Genomic DNA, 19,068 nt, shown 5'->3' on the forward strand with positions numbered 1-19,068 from the left:
GTTCCATGCAATCACCCCTATTAGTTCATTTGCAGTAGTGCCTCATCATGGACATGTAATAATCCAATTGCCATGATATAAGTGTATCCCAGCAGCTCTTATTACTCACGAATCTGCTGACATCTTGAAGCACTCTTACCTTATGTAGGGGACATATCCTGGAGTACCCGTTTAATACACATATATCTGTACCGCCCCGGGGCTCGGCCGGCTGCCGAGCCGCTCGGATCCGTGCTCGTCGGTGGGTGGCTCGAGCTCCTCCCGTGTAGGGATTTCGGTAGGGAAGGTTCACGGCCGAGGCCGTGGCGTTTAGTGATGTAAGTTCGTGACGCCACCCACGGGTTGTGGTGAATGTGGACACCACCACTGCCGTTAACTAGGCTCCCGGGGACGATGTTATGCAGCCTGGTGTTGACCCCTCTGTGGGCAGGGGGTGATGGTCCCGAGGCCCGGTGGTTGTGAGGTGCAGGCAAGATGGCATGGTGCGGTGCGCGGCCCGAGGGCACTGTTGTACTCACTATGACAGATACACCGGAGTCTCTGGTAAACCAAAAAGGATGGTGGTCGGTGCCCGCAGCCGGCTGCACTTTGCCCCTTTCTCAGGTTGGTGGTTCCCGCCTTTCTCCTGCACCTCTTTGGTAGAACTTGACTGCCTATGCTTCAGCAACGGTAGTCCGCTCCCCGGCTTGTTGTGTCGGGGAACCCATTTGCCCGCAGGCGCTGGCCCATGGGATCTCTCTGCCTGTGTGGTGGCTTTCTATCCCCCTCGGTGGGCTGTTGCCGTCTTTCGGGTCTTGGGATGGGAAAGGACCTAAGGTCCAGACCTCAATCAGTGAATTCGATGTTGTCCAGTGGCTTCTGGACCTCGTTTTGGGTCTGAGTACCCCTCCTGGTGCTCCGGATTCCAGTTGGTCCGATTCGGTACCGGCGGGCCACTACCCTGTCCCGGTCCCTTGCGGTTCCACCAGCCGTCTTCCCGGCTCCTGCAGGCGGCAACCACAGTCTGCCTCCTTGCCATGGTACCAGGGCTACGACCCCGGCACCGGTCAGTGTTGTCGCTTTAGACCTGACACCTCAGGCCTGCTGCACTTGAACTAGAACGCCACTCCACTCCACTGTACTGACTGAACTGAACTGACTGACTGTTTGTTTCCTGTCTCAGGCTCTCTGGACTCCTAGGTGGGCGTGGCCAACCACCTGGCTCCGCCCCCTGGTGTGACCATTGAACACAGAGAGGTGACAAGGGTTTTGTAGGTTGGCTGCTGTCACCTTATTAGGGGCTGGTGTTTGTGCAGGGGGTCTACCTGTGACTACCTGGCTAGTCCAGGGCATCACATATACATACAGTCTAGTTACATCTCTGGTTTAAGTCAATTAAATCCTATTTGCATCCAAAACAGTACACTAACACTGATGAAAGTCCTATATATAACACAATATGAACTTATAGGCTGAATTATACTCCAGAGCTGCACTCACAATTTAGATTTTTATATATACAGTGCCTTGCGAAAGTATTCGGCCCCCTTGAATGTTTCAACCTTTTCCCACATTTCAGGCTTCAAACATAAATATAAAAATGTAATGTTATGGTGAAGAATCAACAACAAGTGGGACACAATTGTGGAGTTGAACAACATTTATTGCTTATTTTAAACTTTTTAAAAAAATAAATAACTGAAAATTGTGGTGTGCAATATTATTCATCCCCTTTACTTTCAATGCAGTAAACTCACTCCAGAAGTTCATTGAGGATCTCTGAATGATCCAATGTTGTCCTAAATGACTGATGATGATAAATATAATCCCCCTGTGTGTAATCAAGTCTCCGTATAAATGCACCTGCACAGAGAGCATCATGAAGGCCAAGGAACACAACAGGCAGGTCTGTGATACTGTTCTGGAGAAGTTTAAAGCTGGATTTGGTTACAAAAAGATTTCCAAAACTTTAAACATCCCAAGGAGCACTGTGCAAGCGATCATATTGAAATGGAAGGAGTATCATACAACTGCAAATCTACCAAGACCCGGCCGACCATCCAAACTTTCATCTCAAAGAAGGAGAAGACTGATCAGAGATGCAGCCAAGAGGCCCATGATCACTCTGGATGAACTGCAGAGATCTACAGCTGAGGTGGGAGAGTCTGTCCATAGGACAATACTCAGTCGTACACTGCACAAATCTGGCCTTTATGGAGGAGTGGCAAGAAGAAAGCCATTTCTCAAAGATATCCATAGAAAGTGTTGTTTAAAGTTTGCCACAAGCCACCTGGGAGACACACCAAACATATGGAAGAAGGTGCTCTGGTCAGATGAAACCAAAATCGAACTTTTTGGGCACAATGCCAAACGATATGTTTACCGTAAAAGCAACACAGCTTGTCATCAGCCTGAACACACCATCCCCACTGTCAAACATGGTGGTGGCAGCATCATGGTTTGGGCCTGCTTTTCTTCAGCAGGGACAGGAAAGATGGTTAAAATTGATGGGAAGATGGATGGTGCCAAATACAGGACCATTCTTGAAGAAACCTGTTGGAGTCTGCCAAAGACCTGAGACTGGGACAGAGATTTGTCTTCCAACAAGATAATGGTCCCAAACATAAAGCAAAATCTACAATGGAATGGTTCACAAATAAACGTATCCAGGTGTTAAAATGGCCAAGTCACAGTCCAGACCTGAATCCAATCGAGAATCTGTGGAAAGAGCTGAAAACTGCTGTTCACAAACGCTCTCCATCCAACCTCACTCAGCTCCAGCTGTTTACAAAGGAAGAATGGGCAAGAATTTCAGTCTCTCGATGTGCAAAACTGATAGACACATACCCCAAGCGACTGCAGTAGTAATCGCATCAAAAAGTGGCGCTACAAAGTATTAACTTAAAGGGGACGAATAATATTGCACGCCCCAATTTTCAGTTAATTTTTGTTTTTAAATTTAAAATAAGCAATAAATATCATTCACCTTCACAATTGTGTCCCACTTGTTGTTGATTCTTCACCAGAACATTAACATTATTATCTTTATGTTTGAAGCCTGAAATGTGGGAAAAGGTTGAAAAATTCAAGGGGGCCGAATACTTTCGCAAGTCACTGTATATGTAAATTAACAAACAGCAAACAATTTTACAGGCACAAACCTTGTGCTTGGCTGAACCCCTATAATTTCATTACTGTTAAGTGTCTGGAGTAAATACTACACAGTAGTCACCAGGGCTCTGAAAATATACTGTACTAGAAGGGATTGTTGAAGTAGTTAAAGGGGTTGTCCACTACTTTTACATTGATGACTTATCCTTAGGATAGGTCATCAATGTCTGGTCGGCTGGAGTTTGGCACCTCACACCATCGCCGATTAGCTGTTCTCGGTCCCGGTGGTGGCCGGAAATGCTCAGTTCCATGGCTACTCCATCTTCTGATAGTAGCTGCGGCCAGGTACTGCATATCTGCCCTCCCATTCCGATCAATAGGAAGTGGATGTGCAGTACCCAGCCGCGGCTACTGTCAGAAGACAGAGTAGCCAAGGAACTGAGCATTTCCGGCCGCTGCCGGGTCCGAGAACAATTGATCGCCGGGGGTGCGGGGTATCAGACCCCGGCCAATCAGACGTTGATGACCTATCCTAAAAATAGGCCATCAATGTAAAAGTAGTGGTCAACCCCTTTAAATTCTCCAACAATCCCTTCTAGTACAGTATATTCTCAGAGTCCTGGTGATGGACAACCCCTTTAAGCTGTGAAGTCTGTAGAAATGTGAATGCAGCTCTGGATTTTGACACAGAATGTAAATATCAGTACAAGCTAAGAAGTGCATTTACAAACATTCTTACAACATTACGTGAATGATATAATGTTACAAGCATTATATTTACAGAACATTTTACAGATTCTTACGGAATTTATGTAAAAAAAAAAGTAAAATAAAACAAGAGAAGTAACTGGATTTAAATATTTAACTATTTAAAAACATGTTCTGTTTACTAGTTGGCTTCAGTTTAGAATTGATAACTATATGTAGCATATAGGGGAGGACTGAGAGTGATCGGGACCATAGGGCATTAATGGTCGAAGGCCCCTTTGTAGCCCGGATAGAACTAATTTAAGTTATTAAAATGCATTTGAAGAAGAAGGTGATGATAGGCTATAAATGAACAAGGGGTATTTGGTCCCCCCTGGCCATGCCCCCTGCCCCCTTAGCACCATCCTCATTGATTAGAGTTGTCAGGTTTACTATCATTTATAGATAGGAACCATTACTGGTCCCACAGCTTTGCAGTTTTCCCACCAAATCCTCCCTAAATTCCTTAAAGCTGCAGAACGTCACCCCAATTCTCAACCAAAAAGTTTATATCTACTAAGAACTACTCCATCAGCACACAGCTAGCTATGGATCTACATCTATGCATTATTCTAGAGAGCCGATGAGTAAAAGAGGGCATATAAAGTCCAGTACTTACTCTTTCTTTGCCTGAGAGCTTTCACTTCTATAATGAAGAGAGGGGCACAATGGACGCACACAGGGAGAACCGTAGCAAACAGGATTGGCATGCAAGTCAGTAATGAGCACAGGCGGAAAGGGATGAAGGGAAGCATGATTGAGTCGATTCGAGAAGAAACAAACGAGGACAAAGAAAGGGGGGAAGACGAGTCACATGGAACAGCGTAGGGAAGTGAGAAGAGAGAGTGAAAAATAACAGTTAGAGGGTAAAAAGTCTGAAGAATTAAGAGAGAAAATGCTTTAAGTGAATGTGTTCCTCAAAAAGGTCAAAAATTCTGTGCCAAGTAACAGTCAAAGCACAATTTGTTTTATTCAGAACCCCCATATCCCTTGTAGAGGTATAGTTTTACGACAACATTCCGGTTGCTTGTCACCACCACTAGGGGGAGCATACTGCATACTTAGAGAAAGCAATTATAATAGACTATGCTCCCACTAGTGTTAGCGACAGACAGACAACAGTTTATTTGTTAACTATTAAAATGAATTCAAGCCCTGTATCAGAAAAATGAAGATAAGATATACAGTGGCTACAAGTAGTATTCAACCCCCTGCAGATTTAGCAGGTTTACACATTCGGAATAACTTGGCATTGTGACATTTGGACTGTAGATCAGCCTGGAAGTGTGAAATGCACTGCAGCAAAAAAGAATTATTTCTTTTTTTATTTTTTTTTTTAAATTGTGAAAAGTTTATTCAGAGGGTCATTTATTATTCAACCCCTCAAACCACCAGAATTCTGTTTGGTTCCCTAAAGTATTAAGAAGTATTTCAGGCACAAAGAACAATGAGCTTCACATGTTTGGATTAATTATCTCTTTTTCCAGCCTTTTCTGACTAATTAAGACCCTCCCCAAACTTGTGAACAGCACTCATACTTGGTCAACATGGGAAAGACAAAGGAGCATTCCAAGGCCATCAGAGACAAGATCGTGGAGGGTCACAAGGCTGGCAAGGGGTACAAAACCCTTTCCAAGGAGTTGGGCCTACCTGTCTCCACTGTTGGAAGCATCATCCGGAAGTGGAAGGCTTATGGAACTACTGTTAGCCTTCCACGGCCTGGACAGCCTTTGAAAGTTTCCACCCATGCCGAGGCCAGGCTTGTCCGAAGAGTCAAGGCTAACCCAAGGACAACAAGGAAGGAGCTCCGGGAAGATCTCATGGCAGTGGGGACATTGGTTTCAGTCAATACCATAAGTAACGTACTCCACCGCAATGGTCTCCGTTCCAGACGAGCCCGTAAGGTACCTTTACTTTCAAAGCGTCATGTCAAGGCTCGTCTACAGTTTGCTCATGATCACTTGGAGGACTCTGAGACAGACTGGTTCAAGGTTCTCTGGTCTGATGAGACCAAGATCGAGATCTTTGGTGCCAACCACACACGTGACGTTTGGAGACTGGATGGCACTGCATACGACCCCAAGAATACCATCCCTACAGTCAAGCATGGTGGTGGCAGCATCATGCTGTGGGGCTGTTTCTCAGCCAAGGGGCCTGGCCATCTGGTCCGCATCCATGGGAAGATGGATAGCACGGCCTACCTGGAGATTTTGGCCAAGAACCTCTTCTCCTCCATCAAGGATCTTAAGATGGGTCGTCATTTCATCTTCCAACAAGTCAACGACCCAAAGCACAAAGCCAAGAAAACCAAGGCCTGGTTCAAGAGGGAAAAAAATCAAGGTTTTGCAGTGGCCTAGTCAGTCTCCTGACCTTAACCCAATAACCCAATTGAAAACTTGTGGAAGGAGCTCAAGATTAAAGTCCACATGAGACACCCAAAGAACCTAGATAACTTGGAGAAGATCTGCATGGAGGAGTGGGCCAAGATAACTCCAGAGACCTGTGCCGGCCTGATCAGGTCTTATAAAAGACGATTATTAGCTGTAATTGCAAACAAGGGTTATTCCACAAAATATTAAACCTAGGGGTTGAATAATAATTGACCCACACTTTTATGTTGAAAATTTATTAAAATTTAACTGAGCAACATAACTTGTTGGTTTGTACGATTTATGCATCTGTTAATAAATCCTGCTCTTGTTTGAAGTTTGCAGGCTCTAACTTATTTGCATCTTATCAAACCTGCTAAATCTGCAGGGGGTTGAAGACTACTTGTAGGCAGTGTATTAAGAAATTAATGAGCTCAGAAGTCAGAACCTTAAAGAGGACCAACCATGAAGATTTTCATATATAAACTAAAGCCAGTGCTATACTGGTGCCATCATGCTGATTCTATACATACCTTTAGTTGTGAGATCGGATGTATCCTTTCTAAAATATAGGCAAGTAAAGTTTGTCAAATGTACCGTTACTTGATTGATAGCAGCTACCGGTTATGTAATAGATGGGTCGAGTTTTGCTAGTTATTCCCGCCCCTGTCTGTCTGCCTGTGCTTCCTCCCCTGTCTCAGTTATTACAGGGGGAGGAAGGAGGGATGAAGGACAGGCAGACAGACAGGGGTGGGAATAGCTATCAAAACTCGACCTACCTATTACATATTTTGCAGCTGCTATCAATCAAGTAACAGTGCATTTCCCAAACTTTACTTGCCTGTATTTCAGAAACTATACATCCGATCTCACATCTAAAGGTATGTATAGAATCAGCATGATAGTGCCAGTATAGCACTGGCTTTAGGTTATATAGGAAAATCCTGGTGGGTGGTCCTTTTTAATCCTGGTGAGAAAGTAGATAGAGACATCCATTCTGTTACTTTACTAAGGGTGGTAGAATTAGTCCAGCCAAGAGACCATCTATATGACTTATCACCAATATGTAGGACTAAAGCTGAGTCAAAACTACAACTCTCAGCATGCCCTACAAACCAAAGGGCATGAGCATGCTGTGATTTATAGTTCCGAAATGCGTTGGAGATGACAGCTTTCATACATTTTCCAATTCCACACTCTTAGTAGTCTAGTTACCTTGGTTGTAATGTATGATAGGTAAATCGCCATGCATTAATGCTTTAACATTACATTGCCATAATAAAAGTCTTGGGTGGTCAGTATTTCCATTCAGAGGCAATACCTGCCTTCCCCAGAAAATCCCACTATTGTCAGATCTCTATGTTTGTACAGATTGAATCCTTTAATCAAAATATGACTACTAGAATATGACCCCACCCAAACCTTGTGAGTAGCGTTGCATTATATTTTAATCAAACACTTTACACTACAGCAATAGCGACAATTTGACATTGTATTAGTGACAATCATCTTGCCACAGCCCAGCCCTTATGACAAGCCTCACTTAATATCAACAACTTGTTCTATTATTCCAGTATGATTAAAAGAGTTAGCGCCTTAAAATGCCCTATTAAATAATGTCCATCAGGAATAAATAGGCGTCCTGCATAATGAGGAGTCCAACACCATGAATAGCTCATTGCAGAGGCCAGAAGACAGCCTGCAGCCACACTGAAGGTTTCACCCCTTTATGTTTCATAAAAGGGAATTATAGACTTTTAAAGGGAATGTGTCACCAGATTTATCCGCTATAAACTGCAGCCACCACCAGTGAGCTCTTATATACAGCATTCTAGAAAACTGTATATAAGAGCCCAGGCCGCTGTGTAGAACGTAAAAAACATCTTTATAATACTCACCTAGAGGGCGGTCCGGTCCGATGGTCGTTGCTGGTATCGGTCACTGTCCTGTTTCCCTGCTCCGTGTGGATGATGCGTCCTATGTCACTCACACAGTGTACTTCATTGCACTCCTGCGCACGCGCACTTCTCACTGCCTGGCTGCGTGTAGAGCAATGTACTCTAATGTGCAGGTGCGGGGAAATGTTAAACACTGCATGCGCTCTACAATTGATCTGCAGAGAAAAGTGCATGTGCACAGGAGCACAATGGAGGACACTGTGTGGATGCCGTCATCCACATGGAGCAAGGAAGGAGGATGGTGATCACAAGGAGAGAGGAGATGCTGGACCAAGACCAAGACCAGTGAAACCCATCGGTTCGGACCGCCCCACAGATGCATATAACAGCTATTTTTTATGTTTTACAGAGTGGCCTGGGCTCTTCTATACATGATTCTAGGAGAAAAACTGTGGAAAAAGAAGCGCAATAGGGTCTTACCCCAATATATATAGGGTGAGGCAATGAGCAATACTACTCACCAAAAGGGGTTGTGAAAGTCACAACTCCTATAACAGCATGTAACTCCAAGTCCCGGCAGCGGTCCCCATAGGGCAGATAACAGAGAGTAATAGAGATGGGTTTCAAAGCCGCGCCAAAGACCACTGGATCATGTCAGCTTAAGATTGTTTCTTTATTTCATGCACAGGTCAGGTCAACGCGTTTCAGGAGGCACAGCTCCCTTCCTCAGGACAAACCAGCATGTTCTTTGCTGGTTTGTCCTGAGGAAGGGAGCTGTGCCTCCTGAAACGCGTTGACCTGACCTGTGCATGAAATAAAGAAACATTAATCTTAAGCTGACATGATCCAGTGGTCTTTGGCGTGGCTTTGAAACCCATCTCTATTACTCTCTGTTATATACAGTATTCTAGAATGCTGTATACAGGGACTTAATGGTGGTGGTCGCAGCTTATAGGGGAGAAATTTGGTGACAGGTTTCCTTTAAGGGTAACCATACTTTTAAGAAACTTTTCAGAACAACCATTGTTATTTGTGGACATTAGGAATAACAGTATTTATGGCCATTATATGACTTGTATCCTGCATTATCACCAGTTTTCTATTCACAGCCTCTCTCTCATAATTTACAGTTGACTCTGAGCTAGTGGGAGGAGACTAGCTGCAATAATAATAACAATAACAATAATAATAATAAATCTTTATTTCTATAATGTCAACATATTGCGCAGTGCTTTACAATTCAGGAGGTTCATATACAAACAATATAATCTGATATAATCTCTTGCTTTCACAGTTTAGCACAAAACGATGAATTCCTGTTTTTTTGGTTCTTAGTTAGCACCTACAGAGAAGTAGTAGGAGGAAATTACATAGGAATACCAAGCTGTGCGGATGTGAATTCAGCTCGGGGTGAGGTAAAAGACTTGTTAGAGAGCTCAGCACAATCTCTCAGTATTTCTCTCAACCTGTTTTCTAACTGTGCACCTCAGTTCTCCTCCCCTTCCTCTCCCCTTTCCATAGAGTACAATTGGCTATGTAATATGACATGTCACTCTGTTGGCAGTCCATTTTTTCTTAAATAAGAGGGATTTAAGCTTTTTTTTATTAGTGGACAATAAATTAAGGAAGTAGGGAGAGGAAGAAGTGTCTCATAAATGGAGAAAAAAAATCATATTATTAAAATAAGATATATTCCAAGGTTTCTAACATTTGCATATGCTAAAGAGTTGTGCAAAGTTTGTTGAAACTACAGCTTGGTAATACAATCTGTAAAGTTTAAAGGGCAACACTTTCATAAGTGAGAGCCTGCTGGCAAGTAGTTGATCGTCATTGATCCCACAGCTTAATCCCCTAGTGAGCAGCTAATAATTGACTAGGGAAGGGGAGGCATTCACATACTCTTTTTTTGCAGTGCCCACTACAGGTGAAATGTGGAAATACAAGTGCCCACATACGGGTGTACAGGTGTCCATTCTAAGGAATGGCTAAACAACAAGCGCATCCCCAATTCCAAAAAAGAAAAGACGCTGTGCAAGATGTAAAAAGAAAAAAAAAAAAAAAAAAAGAATGCAATAATTTGGAAAAATTCTCTGGTCGTAGTTTATTCACAACAGAACATAGACCATAGATAAGTAATTGAAAGTTAGACATTAGCCATTTATCTACTTTATTAAAAAAAAAAAAATAACAAAAAATAATAAAAAAAAAAAAATTAATAAATATCACTCATTTAGAAATTGATAGAAGCAACGAATCTCAAACAAAGTAGAAACATTGTTAACAAAAGGCTGCAAACGTAAGTGGTACTAATTAAAAACAGCTGGACGATCAATTTTCAACTGAGTCACATGACTATATACAAAAAGAGCATATTAGAGAGGCAGAGTCTCTCAGAAGCAAATATAGTCAGAGGTTGAACAATCTGTGAACCATTGCATCTAAAAACTGTGTAACAAGTTCAGAAAAATGTTTTTCAGCATAAATAGAGCAAAGACTTTAAATATCATACTGTCTACAGTGCATAATATCATCAAAAATTCACAGATTCTGGAGAAATCCATGTGAACAAGGGATAAGACAGACGATTAATATTGGATATTTGTAATCATTGGGCAATTGGCTCTGCATTAAATACAGGCATGATTCGGTTGTTCAATTTACTGCATTGACTAAGGCCACTTTCACATTGCGTTTTTAGCTCCGTTCACTGGTCCCGTCGGGGAATTGGTCCGAACACCCCACCCCCCCCCGGCAAAACACGTTTCGGACTCGTACATCGAAGGGCCATTGATGATAATGGAGCAGACGGAGTCCGCGTGTGCTCTGTCTTGCACCATTTGAGCGTATACATTTTCTGCAGGTGGACACCCGAATGTAATCTACTATGTCTGGGTGTCCGCCTGCAGAAAGCATATATGCCCGAAAATGGTGCAAGACAGAGCACATACTGACTCTGTTTGCTCCATTATAGTCTAAGGCCTCATCGGCGCATGCGTCCAAAACCCGTTTTGCGGGGGTGTTCGGACGGAAGCTCCGACAGGACCACCGAATGGAGTTAAATGTGCAATGTGAAGGGGGCCTCAGGGAAACTTCAAAAAATATTGTCTATGAACATAGGTCACTGTGCAATCATAAATGCAAGTTAAAGCCCTATCATGCAAAGAAGAAGCCTTTTATCAACACAGCCCTGAAACTTTCACGTCTCTAAAATGGACTGAGGGAAAATGGAAAAGTGAATAAAAAGGTGAAATTCTTTATAGAAACCATGGATGATGTGTCCTGCTGACTCAGAGAACAAGGACCATCCAGCTTGTTATCACTGATGGTATGGCAGCACTATTCGTGCCTATTATGGAAGGCACTATCAATGCAGACCATTATGTAGAGGTTTTAGAATAACATATGCCTCATCAAGACAAAATCTATTTCAGGAAATGCCTTACATATTTCAGCAAGAAAATGCTAAACTACATTACTGCATCCAACACAACAACATGGCCACACAGAAGAAGAGTTTGAACCAGATGCCTACAGTCCAGACCTTTCACCAACAGAAAACATTTGACGCATTATGAAATGAAAAATCCAGCAAAGAAGACCTCGGATTGAGGAGCAGCGAGAAATCCTACGTCAGACAAGAGTAAAGGGTGCTTTACACGAGACGATCTATCGTGCGATGCATCGTCGGGGTCACGGTTTTTGTGACGCACATCCGGCATCGCTTGCGACGTCAGGCTGTGTGACACCTCCTAGCGACGCAGTAACGCTCACAAATCATGAGTCGTGTACTCGTCGTTCGGTTTCATAATCTTGTTTAATTAAAATGGCGCCGGTTGCTCATCGTTCCTGGGGTAGCACACGCCGCTCCGTGTGACACCCCGGGAACGATGAACAGCAGCTTACCTCCGTCCCGCGGCACTTGCCGGCTTTGCGGAAGGAAGGAGGTGGGCGGGATGTTTACGTCCCGCTCATCTCCGCCCCTCCGCTTCTATTGGCCGGCCGCTGTGTGACGTCGCTGTGACGCCGAACGTCCCTCCCCCTTCAGGAAGAGGATGTTCGCCGCCCATAGCGACGTCGCACAGCAGGTAAGTGCGTGTGACGGGGGTTAACAACTTTGTGCGCCACGGGCAACTAATTGCCCGTGACGCACAAACGACGGGGGCGGGTACGATCGATCGTGAAATTGCACGATAGATCGTACCATGTAAAGCAAGCTTAAGACCACATTCCCATCCCAAAACGCAAAGGATTGGTCTCCTTACTCCAAAATGTTTGATACAATGTACCAGCAAAGTCAAATATCCAGTAGAGTTCAGACACTTTAGTCCAACATTTCATTTGTGGCAAGAATGGTGTCTCTGCAAGTTTTCAGAATGTAAATACGAATGCTCTCAATCACTAACAACAAGAAGTTACCTAACTTGAGGTGGCAGAACTTTGTATTTTGCAGTCATTACCTTTAGGTACCGTCACACATAACGAGATCACAGCTGAGTCACGGGTTTGGTGACGCAGTAGCGATCCCGTTAGCGATCTCATTATGTGTGACACCTACCAGCGATCAGGCCCCTGCTGTGAGATCTCTAGTCATTGCAGAATGGTCCAGGCCATTTTCTTCAAAGGTGATGTCCTGCTGGGCAGGACATCGCTGTGTTTGACACTGTGTGACAGGGTCACAGTGACTGCTGAGATCGTTATACAGGTCACTACTGCGACCTGTATTGTTCCTGCATCGCTGGTAAGGTCTGACTGTGACATCTCACCTGCGACCTCCCAGCGACTTACCAGCGATCCCTATCAGGTCGCATCGTTTTCGGGATCGCTGGTAAGTCGTTGTGTGTGACTGGGCCTTTAATTTACAAAAAGCAGAAATCCTTTATCTTTGCAATGTTTTGTGCGTGGAGATAGCTTTTACATAGGACTCCATTAAATCGCTGCTGCTGGCCCGGCACCATGTGCGTCAATACACTCTAGATTAATAACTATGTACTTAACACGTTTGTTCCCTACCACCCTCTTGCACTAATCTTCATGCTCTTTAATATGTAAAACCAAATAGAAATAAAGCTACAAGACCAAGAAAAATAAAGCTAACATAAATTAATATACAGTCCGACTTCTGAAAGCACTGTTCCTGCCATAATCTGCAGGGAATAATAATCTGCAAGCAATTTCTGAACAAGGAGCAACACTGTGCACAAGAGGAGCACTTCATTAGAAGAGGACCTTCTCGCTAAGGACCTCCGACCAGGTGATTAGCTGATCAACGAAGGTCTGACCCTAGGAACGTCAAAGCATCAATGGCTGCTATAGGGAAATATAGTAATACAAAATGAGTCACACAAAATGAGTAATACTGGACACACTTTTGATCACTGTTGGGTTAAAGGGGTTGTCCACTACTAGGATAACCCAATTTGATTCCACGATCCCCCCAGGCAAAATAATAAAGCCTATACTCACCTCCGGTGATGATGCCCTTCCAGCGGTGTCCAGGATCACGGTGCTGGGGCTCATGTGGGGTTGGGATGCCATGTGAGTTCACGTCCAATCAGCATCGGCTTCCTTCTTACTGCCTTTGGACCAAATAATCAACAGGAAGTGAGAGCAGCCACTGCGCTTACTTCCTGTTGATTAACTAGTTTGGTCCGATGGTGGGGAGAAGGAAGTCAGACCAAACTAGTTAAGCAACAGGTAGTGAGTGCTGTGGCTGTTCTTACTTCCATTCCAGCGGTGCATTCCGAGAGCTCACTTAGGGTTGTGATGCCACGTGAGCCTTGCATCCAATCAGCACCGGCATCTGTCTCCTCGTCTTCGGACCAAACGAGCAGTCAACAGGAATTGAGTGGCAGCCACAGCGCTCACTTCCTGTTGATTAACTCATTTGGTCCGAAGGTGGCAAGGAAGCCGGCGCTGATTGGATTCGGGGCTCACGTGACATCACAACCCTACGTGAGCTCTGGGAACGGGAACCGCAGCACCGCTGGAATGGCGCTCCTAAGGGAGGTAAGTATATGCTTTATAATTTTACCGGGGAAAACGTGGAATCAGAAAGGGTTGTCCTAATAGTGGACAACCCCTTTAAATGGATCTCTGGATACAATTGGCGTTGTGTGGGAACAGTTCCTGCCACAAAGTGTTCACATAAAGCTCTGTTGACATTGTGTTTCAGCTCTATGTTTACCATATATGCTGGAAAAGCAAATCCACCCTGACAGAAGCAAAAAGAATGTCCTTTTGGCCTCCGTCAGGGTGGAATATAATGGCATATTTTATCTACTGTACAGAAATGCATACCTTTATACGCTTTTTTATGTAAAGGCATGCAACAAAATCAGACATAGCTCGCTCTATGCTTTTTTGCTTACAATGGGGTGTACGCTTTTATTGGGCACTATCACCAACACATGCTCATATGGAAAGCTTAATTGTGATGTGAACAGAGACTAACGAGACGTGAATAAAAAGCCTGAAATGTAATATAAGGAGGGAAAAATATATATATACTAGAAGGTGGCCCGATTCTACGCATCGGGTATTCTAGAATTTACGTATTGTGTAGTTCATGTATGATTTTTGTTATATATATATATATATATATATATATATATATATATATATAGATATAGATGTTGTTGTGTGTAGTTACCAAGTGTTTGTGTAGGGCGCTGTACATGTTCTGAGTGTCGCGGGGGGTGAGAGCGGTGTTGTATGTGTGTTGCGTGTGTTGCGTTGTTTGTGGAGCGCTGTGTGTCTGTAGCGTTGTGTGTGTGTGTGTGTGTTGTGCGGTTTGTGTGTGTGTGGTGTGTTTTGGGGGGAGGTATGTTTTGAGCAATGTGTGTGTTGTGCAGCATGTGCGTATATTTGTGTGTGCAGCGTTGTCTGTGTGTGTGGGTGTCTGTGTAGGGCGTTGTTTGTGATTCCTAGTGTGTGTGTGTTGTGCAGTGCGCGTGTGTGTGTGTGTTGGGGGGAGGTGTGCACCTCCCATCGTGCTCCATCCCCCATGCTGCGCACTCCCCATCGTGCTGCATCCCCCATGCTGCGCACTCCCAAACGTGCTCCATCCGCCATGCTGCGCACTCCCAAACGTGGTCCATCCGCCATGCTGCGCACTCCCAAACGTGCTCCATCCGCCATGCTGCGCACTCCCAAACGTGCTCCATCCGCCATGCTGCGCACTCCCAAACGTGCTCCATCCGCCATGCTGCGCACTCCCAAACGTGCTCCATCCGCCATGCTGCGCACTCCCAAACGTGCTCCATCCGCCATGCTGCTCACTCCCAAACGTGGTCCATCCGCCATGCTGCGCACTCCCAAACGTGCTCCATCCGCCATGCTGCGCACTCCCAAACGTGCTCCATCCGCCATACTGCGCACTCCCAAACGTGCTCCATCCGCCATACTGCGCACTCCCCATCGTGCACCATCCGGCATGCTGCGCACTCCCAAACGTGCTCCATCCGTCATGCTGCGCACTCCCAAACGTGCTCCATCCGTCATGCTGCGCACTCCCAAACGTGCTCCATCCGCCATGCTGCGCACTCCCAAACGTGCTCCATCCGCCATGCTGCGCACCCCCCATCATGCTCCATCCGCTTGGGAGTGCGCAGCATGCCGGATGGTGCACGATGGGGAGTGCGCAGTATGGCGGATGGAGCACGTTTGGGAGTGCGCAGTATGGCGGATGGAGCACGTTTGGGAGTGCGCAGCATGGCGGATGGACCACGTTTGGGAGTGCGCAGCATGGCGGATGGACCACGTTTGGGAGTGCGCAGCATGGCGGATGGACCACGTTTGGGAGTGCGCAGCATGGCGGATGGAGCACGTTTGGGAGTGCGCAGCATGGCGGATGGAGCACGTTTGGGAGTGCGCAGCATGGCGGATGGAGCATGATGGGGGGTGCGCAGCATGGCGGATGGAGCACGTTTGGGAGTGCGCAGCATGGCGGATGGAGCACTTTTGGGAGTGTGCAGCATGGCGGATAGAGCACGATGGGGAGTGCGCAGCATGGCGGATGGAGCACGTTTGGGAGTGCGCAGCATGGGGGATGGAGCACGTTTGGGAGTGTGCAGCATGGCGGATAGAGCACGATGGGGAGTGCGCAGTATGGCGGATGGAGCACGTTTGGGAGTGCGCAGCATGGCGGATGGAGCACGTTTGGGAGTGTGCAGCATGGCGGATAGAGCACGATGGGGAGTGCGCAGCATGGCGGATGGAGCACGTTTGGGAGTGCGCAGCATGGGGGATGCAGCACGATGGGGAGTGCGCAGTATGGCGGATGGAGCACGTTTGCTCAGCCTCTCTCCTTCCAGCCTCCCTCAGCATCAGCCTCCCCCTCCCAGCCTTCCCCAAGATCAGCCTCTCTGCTCCCAGGCTCCTCCAGCACGCCGTGCTCCTCTGCCGACACTCACCCACACCCGATCGCATCCACTCACCCACACAACCGATCGCATCCACTCACACACACAACCGATCGCATCCACTCACACACACCCGATCGCATACACTCACACACACCCGATCGCATACACTCACACACACAGACACTGACGATATTGCACATACGCGCTGATACTCACAACATCCGGGGATATCACATGCTTCTGGCCATGTGATCCTCCGTCAGGTCCTGGAAGCTCACAGCACAATATCGCCGCCGAGAAGCAAGCGATATCCCAGGATGTTGTGAGTATTTGGATGCGATGTGATGTGTGAGGTATGTGTGAGTGTGATCTGATTTGTGTGTGTGTGCTGTTATGTTATGTATGTTCCGCAGCTGCAGGACCTTGATGTGTGGATGCGATGTGATGTGTGTGTGAGGTGTGTGTGAGAGTGAGTGTGAGCCGGTGTACACTGGTAACTATGATACACATCGGGTAACTAAGGGACCTTAGTTACCCGATGTGTATAATGGTTACCAGCTTTCACGGCCTCCGTTAAGATCCCAGCATCGCAAGGTTATGTCTGGCGCTGCGGGGATCCTGACAGAGCCGGTGTAGAAGCAAGCGATATCCCAGCATGTTGTGATGTGTGAGGTGTGTGTGGATGTGATGTGTGGATGTGATGTGTGAGGTGTGTGTGGATGTGATGTGTGGATGTGATGTGTGAGGTGTGTGTGGATGTGATGTGTGGATGTGATGTGTGAGGTGTGTGTGGATGTGATGTGTGGATGTGATGTGTGGATGTGATGTGTGGATGTGATGTGTGGATGTGATGTGTGAGGTGTGTGTGGATGTGATGTGTGAGGTGTGTGTGAGAGTGAGTGTGATGTGTGTGTGTACTCACCTGGGAATCGGAGCCCCGTGTCAGTTAGGCCAGAGCGAGCGTGCATTGCGTGAGGGGGGCGGGGCCTGCAGAGAGCCGGGGCGAGAGGCCAATCCGTGTGGGGGGGCGGGGCCATGGCGAGCCCAGCGGCCAATCAGCTTTGTGTCACCGTAAGGACACAATTTCGGAGCATGACAGACAGACAGATAGACAGACAGATAGACAGACAGACAGACAGACAGACAGACAGACAGAATAAGGCAATTATATATATAGATTCCCTACCATAACCTATGATCTTGTATATTCTTTGTTGTCAAAACATGAGAATCACTGAGGGCACAACGAAACAAAAAGTATTTATCAAAAGCGACCATTTATGACCTAAGGAAATGAACAATGATGTGGAGCAGGGGTGACTCAGACTCTGTTCTTTATTGATTTTTACTATCTCATCTGTCATCGGGAGAATTGCTGGGAAACATTAGAAAAGCAAAGACAATAAATACAGAACGCAAAACATAAAAACGTTTTTTTTTTATATTTATATATATATATATATATATATATATATATATATATATATATATATATATATATATATATATATATATATATATATATATATATATATAAAATAAACTAAAAACAAAATACAGTGCCTACAAGTAGTATTCAACCCCCTGCAGATTTAGCAGGTTTACACATTCGGAATTAACTTGGCATTGTGACATTTGGACTGTAGATCAGCCTGGAAGTGTGAAATGCACTGCAGCAAAAAAGAATGTTATTTCTTTTTTTATTTTTTTTTTTTAAATTGTGAAAAGTTTATTCAGAGGGTCATTTATTATTCAACCCCTCAAACCACAAGAATTCTGTTTGGTTCCCCTAAAGTATTAAGAAGTATTTCAGGCACAAAGAACAATGAGCTTCACATGTTTGGATTAATTATCTCTTTTTCCAGCCTTTTCTGACTAATTAAGACCCTCCCCAAACTTGTGAACAGCACTCATACTTGGTCAACATGGGAAAGACAAAGGTGCATTCCAAGGCCATCAGAGACAAGATCGTGGAGGGTCACAAGGCTGGCAAGGGGTGCAAAACCCTTACCAAGGAGTTGGGCCTACCTGTCTCCACTGTTGGGATCATCATCCGGAAGTGGATGGCTTATGGAACTACTGTTAGCCTTCCATGGCCTGGACAGCCTTTGAAAGTTTCCACCAGTGCCGAGGCCAGGCTTGTCCGAAGAGTCAAGGCTAACCCAAGGACAACAAGGAAGGAGCTCCGGGAAGATCTCATGGCAGTGGGGACATTGGTTTCAGTCAATACCATAAGTAACGTACTCCACCGCAATGGTCTCCGTTCCAGACGAGCCCGTAAGGTACCTTTACTTTCAAAGCGTCATGTCAAGGCTTGTCTACAGTTTGCTCATGATCACTTGGAGGACTCTGAGACAGACTGGTTCAAGGTTCTCTGGTCTGATGAGACCAAGATCGAGATCTTTGGTGCCAACCACACACGTGACGTTTGAAGACTGGATGGCACTGCATACGACCCCAAGAATTCCATCCCTACAGTCAAGCATGGTGGTGGCAGCATCATGCTGTGGGTCTGTTTTTCAGCCAAGGGGCCTGGCCATCTGGTCCGCATCCATGGGAAGATGGATAGCACGGCCTACCTGGAGATTTTGGCCAAGAACC

The 19,068-nt window shown here is 45.6% G+C and overlaps 1 protein-coding gene across 1 annotated transcript in view; it reads right to left on the bottom strand.

Annotated features, from left to right (window-relative positions):
- Positions 1–19,068, bottom strand: part of ESPN (espin) — a 304,695-nt gene that overhangs the window by 41,980 nt on the left and 243,647 nt on the right. Inside the window, exon 10 of the mRNA XM_075328416.1 lies at positions 4,457–4,483. Within this exon, the coding sequence (XP_075184531.1) occupies positions 4,457–4,483 (27 nt within the window). The remainder of the gene's footprint in view (positions 1–4,456; positions 4,484–19,068) is intronic.

Source organism: Anomaloglossus baeobatrachus, chromosome 11 (genome assembly GCF_048569485.1).
Source record: "Anomaloglossus baeobatrachus isolate aAnoBae1 chromosome 11, aAnoBae1.hap1, whole genome shotgun sequence".
Lineage (NCBI taxonomy): Eukaryota > Metazoa > Chordata > Amphibia > Anura > Aromobatidae > Anomaloglossus > Anomaloglossus baeobatrachus.